Source organism: Protopterus annectens, chromosome 4.part1 (assembly GCF_019279795.1).
Source record: "Protopterus annectens isolate FY-2018-M chromosome 4.part1, PAN1.0, whole genome shotgun sequence".
Lineage (NCBI taxonomy): Eukaryota > Metazoa > Chordata > Ceratodontiformes > Protopteridae > Protopterus > Protopterus annectens.
Window position 1 is genome coordinate 483901336 of NC_056734.1, and position 23586 is coordinate 483924921.

A 23586-nucleotide genomic window follows, 5' to 3' on the forward strand; every position below is an offset into this window, starting at 1 on the left:
AACTGCAGTTCTTTGTCAGTCACATTGTATTATATGTGGTGTGGGTGTTCTGGCATTCTGCACACCCATTTGGAATATTTATTTCCATATCTACTGCTAAATAAAACACTCAACTCCACTGCCTTTACAGCTTTACAGTCTAAGAAGTATTGCTAGTGAGCTGTAACCTATTAAACCACCAGCCAAAAACCCCGTCATCTATTGAGCACCTCCTAGATCAGTCCTGAAAGCAAACCCTTTGTAGTAACAGTTCTTCAAACCTAGCACTACAGACAGTTGGACTACCCCTGTTTCTCCTGCCAGCCTTGTTGACTTGGGTCTCGTTAGGCAGTGTAGGAACTGACTCATGTACATTGACAATCCTCTACTAATAATTCACTCTAGTACAGAGTGCGAGAGATGTGTCTACACCAAGAATCTTGAATCCCTGCTCTCTAGCACTCAAAACATTAACACTGAAGAAGTCATCAACTCACCCACCACTACTCATGCACATACATAGTACCACTACTTATACACATAGCATGCATCCAGTACATAAATCAACATATGCAGAGCTTCTCTCAAAAAAACTTACCAGAACACCAGAAACCTCCAAAACAAATGACTGCTACAACTAACACAGTTCCCACAGCACCCACGACACATAGTGACACCAGTGTCTCACCTACCATTCCCTTAATGCATAACACTCATAAACCAAATTTTCTTGTCATTGGAGACTCCATAGTGAGACGCACATATGTCCTACTCACCAGGTCAGATAAAGAGAAATTCACAGTCAGCTCCTTTTCCGCTGCCAGGGTTCGTCAGATCATGCATGCACTCAGTTCTCTCAGCAGCAAGTACCATTATGACTCTGTCATAGCTCATGTTGGGGTGAACAACCTGCGACACACCTCATTGAACTATATGAAGTGAGACATGATTGAGCTCTCTGAGTATGTGTACCAGGCATGTATGTCCCTAGTCTTGAACAGCATATCGCCCTGACGAGAATGATCTAGAAAGGCCTCGAAAACAAACATACTGAGGTGAAATTTGCCAATCAAAACAAAATAAGGGTCATGCTGCTAAACACTATAAGCTTACCAAGCACTGCACACCCTGGAAGCACTTCTATCACTGTACTTGCCTCTGCAGTCACAGAAACCTGGTTCAAGGCCTCAGAGTACCCTGCCTTGCAAGACTACAATGCCTTCTACACCTTTAGACTGCAAAATGAACATGTAAAAAACAAAGGAGGTGGTGTTTCTATCTATATTAGAGATAAAGTCACCTCCCATCTAGTTAGACTGGACAACTCCATAGCGTTACTCCAAGTACAGATTACTGTGGGTAAAACTCCCATTCAAGTCATAGCCAGTAATAGATCCCCCTCCTTGGGTCATGGGTCATGATAAGCACGAAGCTTATATTGTCCTAACTGGAGTCAATCCAAATACTCCCGAACACTCTGGTTATGGGGGATATCTATTATTCCACCATCGACTGGGAAACCTACACTAGCCCTAATTCGCTAGCACAAAAGTTCCTTGACTTTGTTAACTCAAATGCCCTGGAACAAACTGTTCATACCCCCACAAGAGGAATAAACATACTAGATCTGGTCCTCAATAATATCATAGGTTCATAGGTTCATAGGTTCATACTAGGCTATCTGCCCAAGGGCATTTATAAGCCTAGCCCATAGTTATGTGGCTTTCGCCACCCCTTTAGTTTGAATAAAAACTATGCCTATCATTTTTCTGTGCCTCTGTCAAGCAGTGACACTGAAGTAATCCCTGGGGTATATCTGCGATCTCCCATCCATTGGTCAAGATTCCTCTTGAACAAGGCCAGCGAGGTGCTCTGCCTCACATGTACCGGGATTTTGTTCCACAGCATAGGGAGTCTCTGGGTGATGAATCTGTCCCTCCAGCACGTTCTATTTATAACCGTGTCAAGGTTTAAGTCTCCCGCCTTGTGGTTCTGAGGGATCTAGATTTTTGAGGTGAAGCATATTCATCAAATCTGGGTTTGACATGGCCTTATATGTCAGGCACAGGTCACCTCTGAGCAAGCGGTATGAGACTGAATAAAGCTGGAGTTCTTTCAGTCGGGCAGCATAAGACATATTTTTGAGACCCTTTATCCTTTTGGTGAGGAACTTTTGGGGCCTTTCAAGCTGCATCAGGTGTCTGGTCAGATACATTCGAACGGGCATTGTACTCAATCATAGGTCTAATGAGTGATGAGTACAGGGGACGATGACCTCCCTTGATCTAGATGTGAATCCCTTCATGATCAGGTGGGCGATATAGAAGGTTTTCCTAACTACTTTAGCAACATGAGTGTCAAGCGAAAGACTACTGTCAACTTGGGTCCCCAGATCCCTGATGACTTTTTCTGTGCTCAGTGGATTGTCACCTATATGGTAGCTAGGGGTAACCTTGTTTTTCCCGAAGGGTATGACTATGCATTTTTGGCGTTTAACTTCAGGCCATGGCTCTGGCACCAGTTATCCGTTTCTGTGAGGCCCTTCTGGAGGATATCTGTGTCAGATGTGTTTTCGACTATGGCGCCCAGTTTGCAGTCATCTGCAAACTTTGTCAGCCATAACCCTCCTGTGTTTGCTTGTACTTCAGAAAAGTAGATGCCGAACAAGAGTGGACCCAGGACTGAGCCCTGTGGGACACCACTTGTGACAGGCTTTGTGTCTGACATGGCTCCAGCAACTCTGACCCTGTGGGTTCTGTCGCTTAGCCAGTTTGCAACCCATCTTGTGATGTATGGGTTTACATTCAAGCTGATGAGTTTTTCGATGATACCTGAGTGGGGTATTGTGTCGAAGGCCTTTGCCAGGTCGAGGTAGGCTGTATGGACTGCCTTACCCTCATCAATGGCCTTGGTGACTGTCTCGAAAAAGTCAACCAAGTTTAAGAGGCAGGATCTGCCTTTGACAAAGCCAAACTGGGTTGGATCCAAAGTCTGCAAGTTCCCTATGTCTTTATTTATGAGTTCCATTATGATCCTCTCCATGGCTTTGCAGATAAGGCTTGTCAAGCTAATGGGGCGGTAATTTCCAGGGTCTGTGGAGGCACCGCCTTATGAAGTGGGACCACAGTCGCCGTGCGCCACTCCTTGGGTACGTATCCTGAGGTGAGGCTAAGATTAAACAGCTGTCCTAACTGTGGGTTTAATTCCTCATTGAGTTCATGAAGCACACAGCCGGGGACACCATCCGGTCCCATGGATGCTGTGTTTTTGCCTTAGTGAGGGCAGTTCTCACCTGGGCGTTGGAGATGTTTGGGGGCTACAATCCTCTGGAATAGATATCTCTCCTTTGGGGGAGGGGAGAAGTTTGCACTGAACCTGTCAGCCAGTATGTTAGCAATGTGTGTAGGTTCAGTAACTTTCACATCATTTTGAACTAATTCTGAGCATATCTGGGAGTTTCCTCCTAGGTTTCTAACATAGCTAAAGAAGGCCTTATGATTGTCTTTAGAGTCCTTGGCGATTTTTCTCTCAAAATTTGCCTTGGATGATTTTATGAGAGCTCTTAGTTTTTACTTATAATGATCAAAGGTGTCTTACCTTTCAAGGATTTTGCTCTATCTTGTAGTAGCTTCCTCCTTTTGTTGTAGAGCTTGTTTATGGCTGGGGTCCACCAGACTGGACGCTTGCCTTTGGTACAGAGAGTCTTAGTTTTGTTTGGGATTGCCTGATCCATGCAGTCCTGTAGGTGCTGGTAGAAGGCATTTGTAAGTGATTCAGCGGTTTGAGTAATGTTTACCACTGGCTCAGGGGCCTTAAAGGAGACCACACTAGTTTTTAGAAGTGTGAAATTGGCTTTTGAGAAGTTTTTCACTGTGGTCTTTTTGTTTCAGGTGGGGCGGGATGAGGACCTCCAGCGAGATTAGTTTATGATCTGATCTCACCAGTGAGGGGTATACTTCGGTGTTGAACATTTTGATCCCATGTTCGTGATGATGAGATCAAGTATGTTTTCACCTCTTGTGGGGATGGTGACTAGTTGTTCCATGGCATTTGAGTTTATGAACTCCAGGAATCTTTGGGTTAGAGTGTTCGGGCTTGAGTAGTGTTCCCAGTCTATATTAGGGTAGTTGAAGTCACCTAGTATGATGGTGTTTGGAGATACATTTATCCCTCCAATGTTTTCAGGAAGGCCATGTGAGGTTCCTGAGTTTCAGAGGGTGGCCTGTAACATGCTACAAATTGCAGAGCAGTCTTGCCTATGGTTAATTTCACCTGGATGGTCTCCGATGCATCGTGCGTTGCCACCAACCTTGAGGTGTGGGTGTCCTTTATGAATATGGACACCCTCCTTTCTTGGTGTTGTCCGGATTTTGGGGCCGGAACGTATGATATGAGGTGAAACCTGTTAGTGCTGGGGTGCTCTCAGGAGCCTTGAACCAGGTTTCTGTCACAGCACAGACATCGATGTTCTCCATATTGAGAAGGGCCTCGAGTGCGTGCATCTTGAGATTGAGACTTCTGGCAGTGAGCAGCATTACCCTTAGTTTTTTCCTTTTGGTGTTCTAGGGTGGTAGGTTTAGAATTTGAGCCTTGCCTAAAAAGGCACTATGGGGTGGCAAGAGCCTTTGCCAATATCCGGAAGCCCAGGGTGACAGGTGCAAGCCGTCCCTTGCGAAAGCAGCGTGGCTTGTCCAGCATGTCATCCCAGGCAGACAGACATTGGATCCCCTTTGAATGACACCAGAATTTAAGCCAATTATTAAAGCTGATCATCTTATCACTGTATTGTGGCATCATTCTAGGTGAAGGTAGGATACTGCTCAAGGTCAGGGTCATACCTGCCTGGGCTACATAATCAGAGAGCTCCTCGGCGTCCCTTTCATGTAGTCCAAGGAGGTGCGTCTCAGGTCGTTGACACCAGCGTGGACAATGACTGAGTCGTACTTGTACCTGCTGTTGAGAGACCTGAGTGCTTGCGTTATGTGGTGGATTCTAGCGCCCGACAGGCAGCTTACTGTGACCTTCTCCTTACTCAGTCTGGTGAGCGGGACGTCAGTGTGCCTGACTATGGAATCACCAATGACAAGTGTGTCTGGCATTTTGTTTGGCCTTAAGGGCTGTGACTGTTTGACACTCTGACTGTGTGGTCTATGTGTTGCATGTGTTGGGTCGTGAGGTGGTAGTTGTTTGGGTGTCTGCTTTGGTGGCCTCTGCTGTTTTGGTAAAATTTGACCAGAGCCTCCGAGTATGTCTTTGTGTGAGTATGTGTATGATTTGAAGTTGTGATGGTACCATGTGTGACTGGGTATGTATTGTGTGTGGTTGCCTTCTCCTCCTGTCTGGTCTTGCCAGTCCTATGTTGAGAGAGCTCAGCCTCCAGTTTGGCCGTATAGTTGCATCTCTCGCATGTATTTGTGTTTTGTGGGAGAAGGAGAGGATTGTCTGTGTACATGAGGCAATTGTAACATTGCCTCAATATTCCCAGGTTCACCAGTTGAGCTGGAGAGGACACTAGCAACTGATCCCTCGACATACTAGAAGTAGTAGATAAAGAACTTACAAAGGACTCCGGGGGAAGTGGGTTTTGGGCTGGTGGGGTACTATCTATAATAAGAGTGCTTTATCAAGGTGCAAGTACTGTAGGAGTAAGTGCTAGGCTTTACAGATAGAAAATAGTCTACTTGGGAATCAAGTAGAGATGAACTTTTCAGTTATAGGATATGCTGGTTAGATCAGCAGTACAGTTTAGCGTGTTTTATAGCAGGGGCTGAAGGAAGCTATTAATTGGCCCAAAACGACCAATGGACTACTAGTTTCTGGCTGATACTTCACCAAATGGGACAAAAGGCCGCTCAGTGCTTCCCACTCCCACTGGTAAGCAAAGAAACTTCCTCCTTCCTAATAAGGCAATGGATCAGTAACAGGAACTAAAAACAAAGCCCAGGGATCAGCAACTCTGAAACTGGACTACTCTAGTTCAGTAAAGTGGGAAAACAAGAGATTTTTTGTTTTATTACAGAGATAAGGAAAAAACAGACAGTAAATGCTATAAATGCTGTAAATCGGCTAGCGCACTTTAGTGTGTAGCCTACAGAAACAATTTGCAACAATTAGTAACTTAAAGTGCAATAAACAGTGTAAAATGCAGAAATCACTTAAAGTAGCAGTAAAACAGGCGAAATGCAGTCGCTAGCTTAATAACAGTGGGAAAGCCACAAAAATACTTATATCTGGTAGAAAGTCACTCTTTTAGCTCTCTGCTGCTTGGATCACTCTGCAGGCCACCACGAGGATCTGTGCAGAGTTGGTACAAGCTGGAAAACACGTGTTTAGCGTGTTTTATAGCAGGGGCTGAAAGGAGCTAGGAATTGGCACAAACGACCAATAGACTACTAGTTTCTGGCTGAAACTTCACCAATTCGGACAAAAGGCTGCTCAGTGCTTCCCACTCCCACTGGTAAGCAAAGAAACTTCCCTCCTTCCTAATAAGGCAATGGATCAGTAACAGGAACTAAAAACAAAGCCCAGGGATCAGCAACTCTGAAACTGGACTACTCTAGTTCAGTAAGGTGGGAAAACAAGAGATTTTTTTTTTTTTTTTTTTTTTTACAGAGACAAGGAAAAAAACAGACAGTAAATGCTATAAATGCTTTTAAGTGGCTAGCACACTTGAGTGTGTTAGCCTACAGGTAAAATTAAGCAACAAATAATTTTTAAGAGTGCAAAACAGTTAATCAACACAAAAACAGTTTAAATAGAATGCAGAGCTGTATAAACAGGCTAAGATGCAGTCGCTAAGCAGTAAATATTCAAAAAGCCAGAAAAAATACTTAAATCAGTTATAGCAAATACAGTTATAACAAATGCTCTGAAATATACTGTATATTTCCAATATGTTTGAGAAGGACAGTCAGAACACAAGAAGGTTCAGGCGAAGAAGAAAAAAAGTTTTGTTTTACTTTTGAAAAGGTAAAAAGGAGGAACAGAAGGCCTTATCAAATGTTCTCTCTGTATTAAGAAGAATGAGCTAATGACACTAGACTGGGAGGTGTGTCACAGTAGGGGCGGGCAACTGCAAAGCCACCAAGTATAAGAGCAAGACACCAACAGGGAGGAGGGTCGGACAAAATAGCCTAAGACAACAAGCTATGACAGTTTTAAACAGAAAAAGATTTCTGAAGATTCTGAATAGACAAAGTGCTTTATATATATTAAATTATAAAAACAGTAATCTGTTAAAATAATCAAAGAATACTTATATTTTGTAGCTCAGTTGCGGTCAAACAACTTCTCCAGCCTGCACCAAAGACCAGAAACACAACTTTTTTTTTACAAGAACACAAAAGAACCAGCCCCCACTAGCCAAGAGATAATTACACAGAGTAAATGTTTCAGTTTATACAATAGCCTAAGACAACAAGCTATGACAGTTTTTAAACAGAAAAAGATTTCTGAAGATTCTGAATATGTCAAACAGATGCACTGCTGCAACTGTTGGAACGTCATTAGTTAAATCTGACCACAAATCAATCATCTTCGATCTGGCACTAACACCAGAATCCAAAAAGGGTGAAATCAGAGTAAAAACCTTCACCAAGGCAAAGGTTCCCTATTATATGATTAAAGACGCATTCTTTCGAATGCGTCTTGATTGATCTTGAAAGCACGAAATGGCAAAATACCGAAATGGCATATAAGCGAATTTTTTCCCTGGGAAAGAAATCACTTGGCCACCTTCATTATTTTGCCATTTTCGTCACTGTAGTGCAATCTCGGAGTTGGTATATTTAAATAGGGGGTGTGGGAGGTGAGGGGAGCAAAGCCCCCCACTTTATGTAATGTTTTAAAGTTTTTTGTTTTTTATTTCTTTTTTGGAACAGTGATTTCTTTCCCAGGGAAAAAAATTGCTGTTCTAAGTGTTCGGGATTGTAAGCTTTCACTTACATGGGGTCAATAAATCAGTGTTTGCTTTTTTAAGCATTTGCTGATTTAATATAGACCCCAAGGCAAACTATACACTCCTAGGTGAAGGTATAAATGCATTCCAAGCCCCACCCCCAGCTGGAATTGGTAACTATATCGAAGCTTGCATTAAAGCCCTGTACAATCACTTGCATAAGTGTATAAATTCAGCTGTACCAGAAAGAATCAAAGCCAGATCCTCAAGTACAAACAAGCTACCATGGTGGACAACCAGCAAGAAACAAACTTTACAATAAATGCAAAAAGTTGCTGCTCAAAAAAACAAATAGGTTTGTTGAAAATTTCACTCCCTTATCCCCTCCAAACGTATCACAAACCTTCCCCCAAACTTCTCCTCCACCTTACATATCTGAAGTGCAGGTCATTAAAGCCTTGTCCAAGGCAAAAAACACAGCCTCTATGGGACCAGATGGCATCCCAGGCTGTCTTCTAAACAGGCTAAAATATGGATTAGCATCACCATTAAGTACCCTTTTCAATCATAGCCTAACTACAGGCTTTGTTCCTGTGAAATGGAGAACAGCACCAGTTATTCCCGTCCACAAAGGTGGCCCAGCAACAAAACCAGGGAATTACAGACCCATAAGCCTGACCTGCCTCATTTTTAAGGCCATGGAATGTATCATTATGGATGTCATAAATAAAGACATAGGTGACCCCCAGACCATGGATCCAAATCAATTCAGCTTCATCAAGGCATATCCTGCCTGTTAAATCTGATGGATTTCTTCTAAAATGTGACCAAGGCCATTGATGAGGGCAACTCTGTGTACACAGCATACCTCAGTTTGGCAAAGGCTTTTGACATATCCCCACACTTAGGCATTACTGATAAGCTTAGCAAACTGAATGCAAACCCCTAACAAAATAAAACCAAAGCAAACAAGTCCAACAAATCCAATGGCCCAAAGATGATACACAGAGAAATGAATGTTGCACAAAGAAAGCACATTTTGTCACTGTTAATAGAGTAACTTCATCAGATCAAGTAAAAAATTCAAGGCATGTTTAAATACCAAATTACTGAAGTCCAATAGCCAAGATAAAGGCCAAACGACAGAATATTAAAAATAAAGGGAAGTATATAAATATTGAGGGTGGCCTAATGGTTAAAGAGTTTGAGTCTCACAAGGGATAATTGGCTAGGCTTAAAATGGCTCGCAAGGGCAGTCAGCTTAGTACTAATCTATGAACCTATGAACCTCTATAGGAAAATGGACATTTCAGAGAACATTATTTAGTATCTTCCAGCTTGAGAATACAATGTCCAAATATACATTTACATAGTCATCATGAAAAAGAAACATGCCAGGTGTGATGCCCATGCCCTGGCCCAGCAATCAAGGAGCCTCATTCCTCACCACTAACACCAGGGAGGGGTATCTCATATAGGAGGAAAGGATAGCAAATACACACAGTAAAGTACAATTTCCCTTAAGAGCGCACAGAGATCACAGTCAGTCCAGGGCTGGTCACTCCCTTGCTCCCCAGGTCCCCAATAAGACTCCCCACTGGCACAGCTATAGGGTCTAGATATCAGCCTAGTGGGCAAGCTAAAACTTCTAGCACCTTCTCTGTCCATCCAGTGCTTTGTGTCCCTGCCCAAGTAGCTAACACACACACACACACACACACACACACACACACACACACTTTGCGATGAGTGTATACAACCACACAGACAGTCCTGGAAAAAGCTGGCATAGGTTCTCCAGCTGTGCCCCTTTCTCCCAGACTATATGTAGTACCAGCTGCCACCACCGACTAATATTTATCAGCTGTTCAAAGGCCCTTAAAAAGGTGTCCAATTATTACTGTGTAATATTATTATCCAATTGGTAGTTGTGACTAAACAGTTAAAGCTTATTAGTGTGGCTTTGCACAGTTTTACCAAAGGCATGCAAGTACTCTAAAGAACTTACATTATCTCTACACAAACCAGTCACAGTTAAAAGGCTTTAAAATATTTAATAATAAATAATCAAAACCACAAGACAATACTTTCTACTACACAGACAGTGCTAGTCAAGACTTCAGAGATCACACAGAAATACTTAAAATAAATCAATAGTACAGTTCTGACATCACAGAAAAACACTTAGTCTAATCTTTATAGTTCCTAACTAATCAAAAAGAAAACACAAGTCTAAGATAACTTACATAAGACAACAGGCAGAGTGCTGAGTTGGATGATCCAGTCAAAAATGCTTAATGCCTTCTTAGTCTCTCTGTTTAAATTGAAATTGCAGTTCTGATAAACATTACATCATTCTTTCACTTTCCTGGTGTTCCCAGGCCAACAGAAACTCCTTCTACATTATTTTACACTTAGGCAGAAACCAGGGAAATAAAATACATTTGCCTGTTTAAATCTAACAATCTAACTCTTGATTAAAACAATAGAAAGAATGTGCTAGACCAGACAGAATGACCCCGAATCTTTAACTTCAAAGGACAGCATGAAGTAATTTTAATTTCAAAGGACAGAAATGCTTGACTTAGCTTTCTTTACAGCAGATGTCAATGTTGCTACATTGTTTTCAGTTCAACATTTCACAGCATATTCTTTCATTTAAGAAAACAAGTTTGTATTTCAACATTCATATTTAAAAATGATAGAATTATCTATAAAGGTCTATCTGGCTAGGCTGGCCGCCTTCACATTTCTACCCCCCCCCCCAGGAGAACACAAGCTAGTTTTTCAAGTGACCCTTGAGAAACACCGCTTGAGAGGGTTAGGTCTAGCTGAGTGTACCTCACCCGTGCCCTGTCTTGAGAGCCAATCTGCATTGGCATTGCTGACCCCACTGCGGTGCTGCACTGACATATCATATGCTTGCAACCCTATTTTCCATTTTAGTACCTTGACATTTTGCTGGCTGGCTCTGTTTAATTATATTAGGGGGTTGTGATCTGTCATAACAGTGAATTTCCTTCCATACAGATAAGGCTGAAGTTTCTGCAGTGCCCACACTATGGCTAGACATTCCTTTTCTACAGCTGCATAGCATTCCTCCCTGGGTTGGAGCATATGACTGAGATAAACCACTGGGCACTCTTCCCCCTCTGAAGAAATCTAGCTAAGTACAGCCATCACCCCATGGTTCGAAGCATCCACCTGCACAACAAATTATTTGCTGTAATCTGGACTGGCTAACACAGGGGTCCTCCCAAAGCTTCTTTAAGCTTCTGGAATCCCTGGTCACATGCTGGGGTCCACACTACCTTATCTGGCCTGTTCTTCCTTGTGATGTCTGTCAGGGGAGCAGCTATGGTACTATAACTGGGGATGAACTTTCTGTAGTAACCTGCTGTCCCTAAAAATGTCCTCACCTGCTTTTTAGTAAGAGGTACAGGCCATGCCTGAATAGCTTCCACTTTGGCAGGTCCTGGCCTTATCTTACCACTCCCCATTCTATGTCCTAGGAAGGAGACCTCTGCCATACCCACCTGACATTTGCTCGGCTTAATGGTCAACCCTGTCCTCTGTAGTCTGCCCAGCACCTCTGTGACATGCTGAAGGTGCTCTGGCCAGGAATGGCTGTAGATGGCAATATCATCTATGTAAGCAAGGGCAAACCTCCTGCTCCTGCTAGGATATCATCGACCAGCCTCTGGAAAGTCGCTGGGGCATTCTTCATCCCAAAGGACATCTTTGCGAACTCATACAAGCCAAAAGGAGTCACAAAGGCTGACTTCTCTCTAGCACTGGGAGTCAAGGGCACCTGCCAGTAACCCTTGGTAAGATCAATGATTGTAAGATACTTAGCCGCACCCAGCTGCTCTAGGGCCTCATCTGTCCTATGCATGGGGTAAGCCTCCGACTCTGTGTGACTATTTAATTTCCTGTAGTCCACACAGAACCTGGTGCTGCCATCCTTCTTTGGTACCAGCACTACTGGGGAGGCCCAGGGACTGTTGGACTCTTGAATCACCCCTAGTTCCAACATCTCCTGTACCTCCTCCCTCAGCGTCAGTCTGACTCTCTCAGGCAATCTATAAGGGGCCTGTCTAATAGGCCTTTGGGGTCACGTATCCACCTGGTGCTGCACTAGGTGGGTACACTCTGGTTTCCCAGTGAACGTGTCTCCAAATTCCTGCAACACTGCTCAGATTTCTCGAACCTGGGTAGGAGATAGCTGCTGGGACATTGCTACCCCTTCCACTGAGCTGTCAGCCCGAGCCTCACTGAGGAGATCAGTCCCCAGATCTCCCTCAGACTCCTCCTGCCATCCACTGCGAATGCTCAGCACAAGGGCCTCCCTATCACGGTAAGTTTCATCATGTTAACATGGTACAATGTGTGCCCCTGCCTTCTGTCTAGCAGTTCTACCATGTAGTTAACATCAATTACCTTTCTTACCACCTTGTAGGGACTCTCCCAAGCTGCTTGCAGCTTGTTGTGTCTGACAGGAATGAGAACCATAACCTGCTGCCCCATAGCATACTCTCTAGCTCGATCATTCCTGTCATACCACACCTTTTTCTGTTGTTGGGCTTCTGCCAGGTTCTCCTGGGCCCAGTCCATGAGTTTCCTGAGCCTTATCATGAGGTTTAGGACATATGCCACAACAGACTCCTTGTGAGACTCGCACTCACCTTCCCACTCATCTCAAATTAAATCTAGAGGTCCCCTCACCCTATGTCCATACAGCAACTCAAAGGGTGAAAAACCAGTGGATTCCTGGGGAGCTTCTCTGTAAGCAAACAACAGATGGGGCAAATATTTTTCTCACTCCCTCTTAAACTGATCTGCAAATGCCCGTAGCATGGACTTAATTGTAGAGTTTAACCTCTCAACAAGACCATTAGTCTGTGGATGGTAGGGGGTGGTCTTCATGTGCTTCATCCCACAGGACTTCCACAGACAAGCCAGCAGGTCTGACATGAAATTGGCACCTCTGTCAGTCAGTATTTCTTTTGGGAACCCAACCCTGCTGAAAATCTCTAACAAAGCATTTGCCACCTTCTCTGCCTCAATGGCGGACAAAGTTACTGCCTCAGGGTATCGAGTAGCATAATCCACTACCCTGTGGAACTTGGGGTATTCAGAGGACCTACAATATCCATATCTATCCTCTGAAATGGCTCCTCAGTCATAGGCAAAGGCATCAAAGGAGCTCTCACCTTGTCGCCTGCCTTGCCTACCTTTTGGCACTGCTCACAGGTCCTGCACTACACTGTTAAATCTCCAGAAATTCCAGGCCAATAGAAGTTCTGCATAATATGCCTCTTTGTATGTTTTATGCCCATGTGATCTGCAAAGGGAATATCATGAGCTATGGCTAAAAGTGCCAGATGATAGGCTCTAGGCACTACCAACTACTGTATTCTCTCACCTTATAGCCCTCCCTCAGGGGTCCACTCTCTGTATAGTAACCCTTTGTCCCAGTATACAGATTACCCCTTTCCTTGAGAATCAGGTGCCTCCCTAGCTACCTGCCTCAGGCCTTGCAATGTTAGGTCTGAGAGCTTAGCCTGTCTCAACTCTCTCCTTGTAACCCTTCCCAGCTCCCCTTCCACAGGAAGTCTGGCATCATCTGACAGTGATGTCTCACTGTCAGCCTTGGTACTACTACTCACCTCTACCTTTGGAGTCACTCTGTCCAAGGGACCATCAGTACCCACAAGCAGCTGTGGCTCACCTTCAGTCTCACTGCTACAGAGTAGCTCCCTCCCTGAAGTAACCACCTCACCAGTCCTGGCTGCAAGTATACAGTCTTTCTGGGTTTCCCCCAGGCTACCAGACCCACATGATTGTCTCCTAGCCTTACTGTGTGTAACTGCATAAGCACATGGTACTGCCTCATCAAAATCCTTCCCTATCAGGACATCTGCAGGATGATAGTTTGGTACCCCTGTTGTCTCAAGACAACCTACTATTGACATTTTGTCTTTCCCAGTTACTGGCTCCCTCACCTTTGGGTCCCCACCTTGCCTCTGTGGACATCTGTATGCCACATGGCCCCACTGGTTGTATTCAAAACATTTAACCCTAGCACCTGGACGTGTACCTGAACTAGTGGCTTCCCCTGCTACTGGCAGATTCTGTTGTGGCAGTCTGTGCTGCTCAACATGGGTTTCTTAAGACCCATGAGCAGTATTGGGGGTCCCATTTCTGTGCAGGGCTGCCATGCTTTCCAGGTATAGGTCTCCCTTATTCTCCAACTTATCTGAAGTAGCACACTGTCTATCAGCTAACCAGATTCTCATGTCCTCAAGCCTAAGTGCTAAGGGTTTGTTCCCTCACCAAAAGGTTTGCCAGCTCTTCAACAGTAGTGACCTGCCATCCACTCACCCACCTATGGAAATAAGTGCTCAGTTCAGCAACATATTCACACACACTTTCATTTGCCTTGCGTCCATGCTCACAAAACATTTTCCTATACATTTCAGGTGTTAGCTTAAACAGTTCTAAAAGACTATTTTTTACAGCAGTATAATCAAAACATGCAACATCAGACATTTTGGACAGAACAGTTACAGCTTTACCATGGAATAAGGGGGTCAGGAACTGTACCAAGACCATGGAATAAGGGGGTCAGGAACCGTACCCAGAGCCTTGGTCACCTTCATACTGTTTATATATCCTCTCAAACATATGAATTAAACTATAAAAATGATCCCCCTCTTTAAACTGTGGAAGAAATTACTGACCTTTTGTGGTTATGGGGTCCAGTTACTCCCTTCCCCATTACCTCTATGACTCTGGCAAAGAGTCAGAATCTCCTTCTCATGCTGCCTCTGCCTCTCTTTTTCTTCAGCTTCCACAAGTAACAGTTTCTCATTCTCCTCAGCCTGCAAACATTGCAGTCTCTCATTTGCTTCTATTTCCACACACCTGGCCTCCAACTCAAGTCTCTTTAGCTCCAGCTGGATTTTTAAGTCCACTGCAGAAAGGTTGAGCTGTCCATTTTCTGAGGGTATTATATCTCCACTGTCAGTCTGATTGTCTTCCTGGTTGCTGTTTTCTGATGCAGCTGTAACCAAGGCTGCAATCAGGTCTGCCTTAGTCAGGTTTCCATGTACCAGTCCCCTAGCCTGGCACATCTCCACCAGCTGGCTCCTTGTCAGCTTTCCATACTCCTCTGCTGACATGCTGCCTGCTCAACTTGACTAACTAAGCTAACAAAAGAAATAAAACAATTGTGATCTGAGTATTCACTACATGGCTGTTTTAGAGTACAAAAACACCTTCAAAGCTCACTGTACACAAGCTACAAGATGCAGTCTACCCACACCACTACACATCAAATAGTATTTGCCAACTAATTAATATGTGATGTGGATATCCCACCGCTGCCAAACAATTAATATGTGAGGATATCCCAATCACTAGCACCAAGTAATATGTGACGTGGATATATCAACAACTGCTTCCAATTAATATCTGATGCTTGTGCCCTGGCCCAGCAATCAAGGAGCCTCAATCCTCACCACTAACCCCAGAGAGGGAGTCTCATGTATGAAGAAAGGATAGCAAATACACACAGTAAAGTGCAATTTCCCTTAAGAGCACACAGAGATCACAGACAGTCTGGGGCTGGTTTCTCCCTTGCTCCCACAGTCCCCAATAAGACTCCCCACTGGCACAGCTATAGGGTCCAGATCTCAGCCTAGTGGGCAAGCTAAAAGCTCTAGCACCCACTCTGTCCAACCAGTGCTTCATGTCCCTGCCCAAGTAGCTGACACACACACACATGCACTTTGAGATAAGAGTTTATACAACTACACAGACACTCCTGGGGAAGGTTGGCACAGGTTCTCTAGCTGTGCCCCTTTCTCCCAGACTATATGGTAGTACCAGCTGCCACCACCCACTAACATTTATCAGATACTCAAAGGCCCTTAAAAGTGTGTCCAGTTATTATTGTGCAATATTATTATCCAACTGGTAGTTGTGACTAAACAGTCACATCTTATTACAGTGGCTTTGTACAGTTTTACCAAAAGCATACAAGTACTCTAAAGAGCTTAAATTCTCTACACAAACCAGCCACAGTTAAAACGTTTAATAACAAATAATCAAAACCACAAGACAATGCTTTCTACTACACAGGCAGTGCTAGTCAAGAGTTCAGAGATCACACAGGAATACTTCAAATAAATCAGTAGTACAGTTCTGACATCACAGAAAAACACTTAGTCTAATCTTTATAGTTCCTAGCTAATCTAAAAGAAAGCACAAGTCTAAGATAATTTGCACAAGACAACAGGCAGAGTGCTGAGTTGGATGATACAGACAAAAATGCTTAATGCCTTCTGGTTCTCTCTGTTTAAATTGAAATTGCAGTTCTGATAAACATTACATCATTCTTTCACTTTCCTGGTGTTCCCAGGCCAACAGAAACTGCATCTACATTATTTTACACTTAGGCAGAAACCAGGGCAATAAAAATAAATTTGCATGTTTAAATCTAGCAACCTAACTCTTGGTTAAAACAATAGAAAGAATGTGCTTGCCCAGACGGAATGACTCTGAATCTTTAACTTCAAAGGACAGCATGAAGTAATTTTAATTTCAAAGGACAGACTAGAAATGCTTCACTTAGCTTTCTTTGCAGCAGATGGCAATGTTGCTACATTGTTTTAAGTCCAACATTTCACAGCATATTCTTTCATTTAAGAAAGAAAAACAAATCTGCGTAACCATGTAACAAAAATCTGCGAGTACACCAATGAGTGCCAAAGCGACAAGGCCGAGAACAAACTAATAGCGACCAGCGTTTGAATGAATCACTGGAATTTATTACAAAAGAAACAACAACACAAGAGTTTAGCGCTTTCACCCACAGTAACAGGGCTTCCTCATAACTCATAATACATAATGATTTTGGTACTTAAATATCTTTTTTGGCGCCAAAAACATTCAAACATTTAAAGTGACATTGCGTATAAAAACAATACAAATAATGAGTATGTATATATGTATGATACAAATATTGTCCAATCACTATAATCTGTTGCTGGTACTTGGAAACTGCTACGTAAGTTATACAAGATTTGGTGATGTGTTATAAAAGTGTCGTGTCTATAATAATATTGCGTTAATAATATTTACTAATAACAATATATAGAATGTACAACATCTGATGTCTATGGTAATTTAAAATCTAATATATAGTAAAATATAGTATAAATATCTAAATGGCAAAGTGAATAATTATTAATGTTCATATAATTTTATGTGTAAAGATTACAATATGAATGTATATATATATTAAATTAGAAAATTTTTCCACTGAAAGTTAACAATATCTCTAATAAATATCTGTATGCTTGATAAAAATACTATAAAATTAAACTTCTTAAAATGTTAAATGTATCTAAAACTACTAAATGAATCTAAAAATGCTAATAAATGTGTGTTTGTAGTAAATTTATTAATATCAATTATTAATTGTTTGTTATTTATTATTGGTTCTGGTACACAACAATGGTTTGGCACTCATTGGTGTACTCGCAGATTTTTGTTTCATTTAAGAAAACAAGTTTGTATTTCAATATTCATATTTACAAATGATGGAATGATCTATAAAATTCTATCTGGCTAGGCTGGCAGCCTTCACACCAGGCATGAAATTTTAAGTGCTGACCTGATAATTTTAGTACTCCTGGTATAAATGCTCCTAGTAGCTAAACTGAGAAGTCTTCTATGGAATAATGCCATAAAAATCAATGCTTCTCTATATTCACTCATATTATCAAAAGTGTATTTTAATACAGATATGGAATCTATAGGAACATAACTCGGATTTCAGAACTGTACACCGTCTTCCAGAATATATCCCTGGTACAGCTCAGCCCCAACTCTAGACAGTACATTTGTGGCAGTATACTTTTTCATTATGTTAATTTGAATCTCTACAGTTCAAATAAACATTTCAAAATGTTTAAATTATAAAACATAACTCAAGACAACAATAAAGGAGTATGTTTTTGGCAGATGGACAAGTACCCATCATTACTTTTATATATAAAACATAGTCCTGCATCTATGGGAAAAAGTTAAAAAAAAACATTACAATGTACTGTAAAAGTTTGTACACTTTAATTAACTGTGATGAAGACATTTAAAAAAAGAATCCATTCACTGGAACTGCACAGACCAAATGTAGAATAACCCAAAAGTATGAATTGAGAGGCATGAGCAAAAATACATTTAGTCAGCTTGAATTTAAAAAAAAGAAATCTTTAACATATATATTACCATAAACCATGATAAAAATTCCAATTAAAAGAATTAGTTCAAGGAAATCTCCATATTCAGATAAATAAAAAGTGTCCACTATAGCATACATTATATTCCTGACTATACTCCTGTCACTGACTAGCTAACCCTCCTCCTACTCAGGTTGCAATAATGTGAACATCAGTGGTATTCTGATTGCTTAGCCAATGTACTTCAAAAGAACAAATGAGAGAGGAAGATCAAAGTAGGAATGAGACTAAGTGGAGCAGGAGGGCAGCTGCTGCAGATGAGATGCCTGCTATGTTCCAGTCATGGGCTGCACCAGGAACAGTAAATCAGGACTTGCATCACAGATTCAAAGACCAAAGCATCAAACCCCAAGCATGCAAAGCTTGCAACATAAAACCTACCCCCACTAAAACTCTGTCTAAATGAAACTGATGAAACAAAACAAGAACTAAAAGCACACAAATAATGTACAATAGAGAAAAATAAAATAATTTATCCAGTATTTTAACAGGAGAACTCCTTATACCATACCCACATGTGGGCCTTCTTTCTCCACAACTTCCTCACTTACATGCTGAAACTGTGCTATTTGCAGATAGCCCAGTTCACTTTTTATGTATATGTCAATAGGCATAATTCAACAAAGCGTAACACTTTGAAGTCCAAGGAGTTTGAAACCCAAACTGCAACCACACAAACTCAATGGTTTGGTCTTCAAAATCATTATATGCAGCCTGGCCCCATGATGTAAAGGACTGGATCTCTTATTGTGACCCAAACAACCAGAGTTTTATAGTGACCCTGACAATGGAGGAGTAAAGCAGGGATGGAGAGCACTAAGGGGCATGGTCCACTTGCCTCTCTTAGAGGCGGGGGGAGGAATGGGTTAAGGGTGTTCAGGAGTACATTAGGAAGTGTCATTTTACTAGTGGAGACTAGAGAAATAATTTTATGTGCCTGAGGGAAGTGGATGGGACAGCTTGCTGGTATTGTCTCTCATGGAAGTGAGGGATATCTGGCATGATCAGTCCTCATGGAAGTGAGGGACATCCAGCATGGTCAGTCCATTGCACATTCTCCCTTCAGCTCCATTAACAGAGTGTTCATCAGGGTTAAAAATAGAGTTTAAGAAGAAAACGTTCAAACCACCCCCAGTGGCTATCTGTATGAAGCCCCCTCCTAATTGACCCTGATCTCATGATGGGGAAGACATAAGCCAATTGACCAGGAGGAGCTGAGTATCTATGGACAGTGGGGGCAAAGAGTGCTAAAAAAATCATTACACATTCCCTTCTAATAAGGACTATACATTCATACTTGCAGGCTTCTTCTGGCCCATAGACCATTATTTATGATATTTGCATACTCATTGGATGTAACAAAGCTAGAAAGATAAAGTGAGCCAGCAGTTAAACCCCTGAACTCTACTTCTATGCTTCTTTACATTAACAAATAGTATAAAAAGGTGCCTGGGTATTTATGTCAATTTATTGAAACTACTGATAGATTTGAGCATCTTGAGACTAAGCAGGTTTATAAATTCAATTTCTTTGCAAATTGTAAGAGCTGCAATCTTGTTTATTTAGCTAGCTGCACTGTTTGTAGAAGTTTTTATGTTGGTAAAACTAACAGAGCTTTGAAAGACTGTGTACTTGAACACATTTATGATGTGTCTAGAAAAGATAAAACAAATGCACTGTCAAAACATATTTTAGTTGCTGGAAGTACCCATAAGTTTAATTTTATTGCGCTGCAAATTTTTAATGTTGGCATTCGAAGTGGTGATGTTAGCACTAAAACTGAATATATTGAAACTAAATGGATTTTAGAATTACAAAGTAACAGAGGGAAGAGTCTAAATGACCTTTAAGCATAATTTTATACCTGTTTTATTAAATCTGAAGAAGCACTTGGATATATGTGAAAGTGTTTGTTTTTCATTTGGATGTTTTTAACATTTTTATGCTGTTTTATTAAATTTTAGAACTGCTACTTTATTGTATTCAGCCATGTTGACTGGTTATTCTTCTGCCTGGATGTGTATTTTTGTTGCTATGTTTTCACAAGTAGTAAACCCACTCAAATATACTAAAGTTGATATATTTTCTATGTGATTAAAAGTTTCTTGTGTCATAAAGCTGTTGGTTTTATATACATCTGTCTTATCTTTCAGAAATCACAAAGCAGCAGGATGATAAGAAATGTCTGGTAAGCATTTTTGGCATGCATTTTATTATTATTCCTTCCTTTCATCATTATAGAAGGCCTGCCTTCTAATAAACGCAAATTCAAATGAGAATATGTTTTGCTGCGAGGTTTGATAAGATTTGTGAGGTATAATAGTTTGCTTTTCTCTTTTCTGATGAGGTTTACCTGCTGCTAATGAAAGAGAGCTGGAGCCCCCCACTTGTGGTTAACCACAGGTGATTGAGACCACTAACCTCACAGTGTTTCTGCACACTAACTTCACTTTCAGTGCGCATGGACCACAAGAAACTGACACAATTTGCAATCTCTTATCTCCTCTGAAAGTTAAACTTCAATATTAGTAATGAGGGGTAGGGACAGTCAAAAATCACATACTGATACTAGCTATATATAAAAATGCATTACTTTATAGAACCTTTCTGCAACATTGGCATTTACTGTCAGCAATATGAATTTCATTCAACTGTATAAACAAATCTGTTCTGTAATACTGCATAAAATAGTTTTCCTCATTAATACATGACATCAGTATGTAGAATATCCATTTTAGATGTGGTCTGAATGGACAGAGGTTTATTTAATTCTAGCATTCAGATTACATCCTTTAAATTAGAATAGGAGAGACAAAGAAGATGTGACAAAGATGTAAATACCCTAGTGGTGCCTAGGGTTAATGTATTCATTGCAACAGAATGTGTCACAGTACTAATGGCTCAGAGAATAAGTGTGTGTGTGTGTGTGTGTGTGTGTGTGTGTGTGTGTGTGTGTGTGTGTGTGTGTGTGCATATTGCTGCATAGTCAGGAATCAGTAGGGGCATAGAGAGAGAGCTAAAGAGAGAAAGATGGACAGTAAAACACATTTTTCAAGAGATAGAAAGACAGACATAGACACAGTGAACCAGGCAGCTGGACTGGATCACATACATGATAACAGTATGGTTTTCCAATGGCAAATGTAATGATTTGTCTAATTTCTTGGCAACTGCAAATGCAAGGGGAAAAAAAAGACTACAACTCTGCATATGTGCCTTCTCCTTTTATACAGCTGTGCCACCCACATGTAGCCAGACTCACTCCTTGTTCTTCTCTGAGTACGTTCCATTTCTACACATTTCTCACATATGCTATTATTTGCTGAAGCAGTAAGATGACTGTAGCAAAGTAACGACTACAGCACTGTGTATGGCTTGTTTAGGTAAATGGTTGAAAACTTGACTGCACTTTGTTTATATTGTTACAGGAAGCAAGCACTGACAGTTGAGGCGTGCATTTCTTAATGGTATATAGACAGGCAGTTGAAGAGATATGTGTATTCCATAACTGTAATATAAACTGGGAGGGCACCAAAAAGAAACTGCAGATTCAGAATGAAATTCTCTTCCTTCGCCCTTATTGACAATGTAGCATTTAGGTATACAGAAGAGAACAGGCTAAAGTAAGTTTTACTTACTTGTTTACCTACCAAACATGTTTTGCTTCACTAAAATTAAAGGAATACATTAAAACTGACTTTAGATTTCCGGGATGAGAGAAGGCCCTCTTTTTGCCATCTCTATCACAGAGGATTCTTTATGGCAACTTATAGCTTGATAAAGCTGGAGAGACAGAGAAGATGTGTGAGAAACAGCAAGAGAGAAAGCAACTATTTCTTCCTTGTAAAGCCTGAGTTTTAGGGGGAATCTGGAACAGTTAAGTGTTTACTGGTTTAAAAGTGAATGCACCCACTAATTTTTCTAATTTAAATGTGTTACGGTATATTGAGTCATATGGAAACTCATCATGCACAAAGTACCTATTAACATAAACTGTAAGATGTTGCAGATTTTTCAATGCACTGAATGAACACTATTGTAAATGAAGGCATGACATTTTCAGAAATTACCTGCCAAACCACAATGAGCTGACTTTCACTGCTCTTTTTTGGGGTATGAAACTGTGTTGGTGTGCCTTTTCTTTAAGCCACCATACTTTTAATCCTCTGTGTTTCCTTTTATAGAAACACTTAATTGCATGACTTCAGTTTGCATATGTCTTGCTCAGAATTAAGAGACACCATGTTACAGCTAACCAAGGTTTTTCTGTAGCATCTAAAACAGTTTAGATATTGTATAGTATTACACAGAACAGTTGTTGTGGGCAATACTATAAAAATAATTTATTGGCATTATAAAGGGATCTGTTGTTGAAAAAAATTATGTGCTTTACCTATTGTATTTAATAAGCAAAGTTAATACAAGTGATTAGTAGATAAACTATGTCATAGAAATCAGTCAGATGTACTGACCTTGGGACAGTTTCCCTACATGTCATCTATAACTATTTGATTGGGTTTTGATTGTATAAACATACCTGGTTGAATTAGATCATGAATGTAGGTTTTATTACTGACTCCTGTGCACTGTAGAACTGCTTCTGGTTCAGCACCGCTCTGGCACTGTTTTGGGATGTCTCTCCTTCCTCCACTGCTGTGACAACACACACACACACACACACACACACACACACACACACACACACACACACAGGTTTGGGTGGTATGGAGTGCTTGTCTGGGTGGATGTATGTATGTATGTATGGATGGATGGATGGATGAGTAGGTGGATTATAATGATATGCTTAATGAGTTACTGTAGATTAATTTTTTTTTCAAGTGATTGCTCACTTATCATTCATAGAAGGAAGCTCGCTCTCCACTTTTTTTGTCTTAATGCTAATCTTCTGCTGCAGTTCTTCTTTTACACAGCAGGTATTGTACTTGCAGCTGAGTAAAATTGCAAAATCACTCATCAGTTTCATTCTAATGAATAAAAACAATGAATAAAATAATTTAGCTAACTGCCAGTTTCCATAGCTGTTATGCCACCAGACATCGAGGTGGCACACATCACTACAGCTCACTACAGCTCACTACCACTCACTATATTCTGTTTAAGCAAGGTAGATCCATAAAAGTGGGAAGGAATTATAACTTGTCTGTGAAAAAAGCCAGGAATGCATTACACAGTTATGCATATAGGTATTTCCCTTTCAGTAGTCAAGTACACTGTCAGTGAAATGCACATTCTTATGATGACTGCAGTGGCAGCTAGCACTACTGGGGGCTAGAACATTGACCATTCACTAGGATGTATCTGCAAATGAGCCTTTTCCCCTGCAGGACCCATACTGGTTCTTATTTTCTGGGTCCATACCATTAAATGCTGATATGGACACTA

The 23586-nt window shown here is 41.3% G+C and overlaps 1 protein-coding gene across 1 annotated transcript in view; it reads left to right on the forward strand.

Annotated features, from left to right (window-relative positions):
- The window catches only part of PDCD1 (programmed cell death 1), a 128760-nt gene that overhangs the window by 100325 nt on the left and 4849 nt on the right, over window positions 1-23586 (forward strand). Inside the window, exon 4 of the mRNA XM_044070906.1 lies at window positions 20337-20371. Within this exon, the coding sequence (XP_043926841.1) occupies window positions 20337-20371 (35 nt within the window). The remainder of the gene's footprint in view (window positions 1-20336; window positions 20372-23586) is intronic.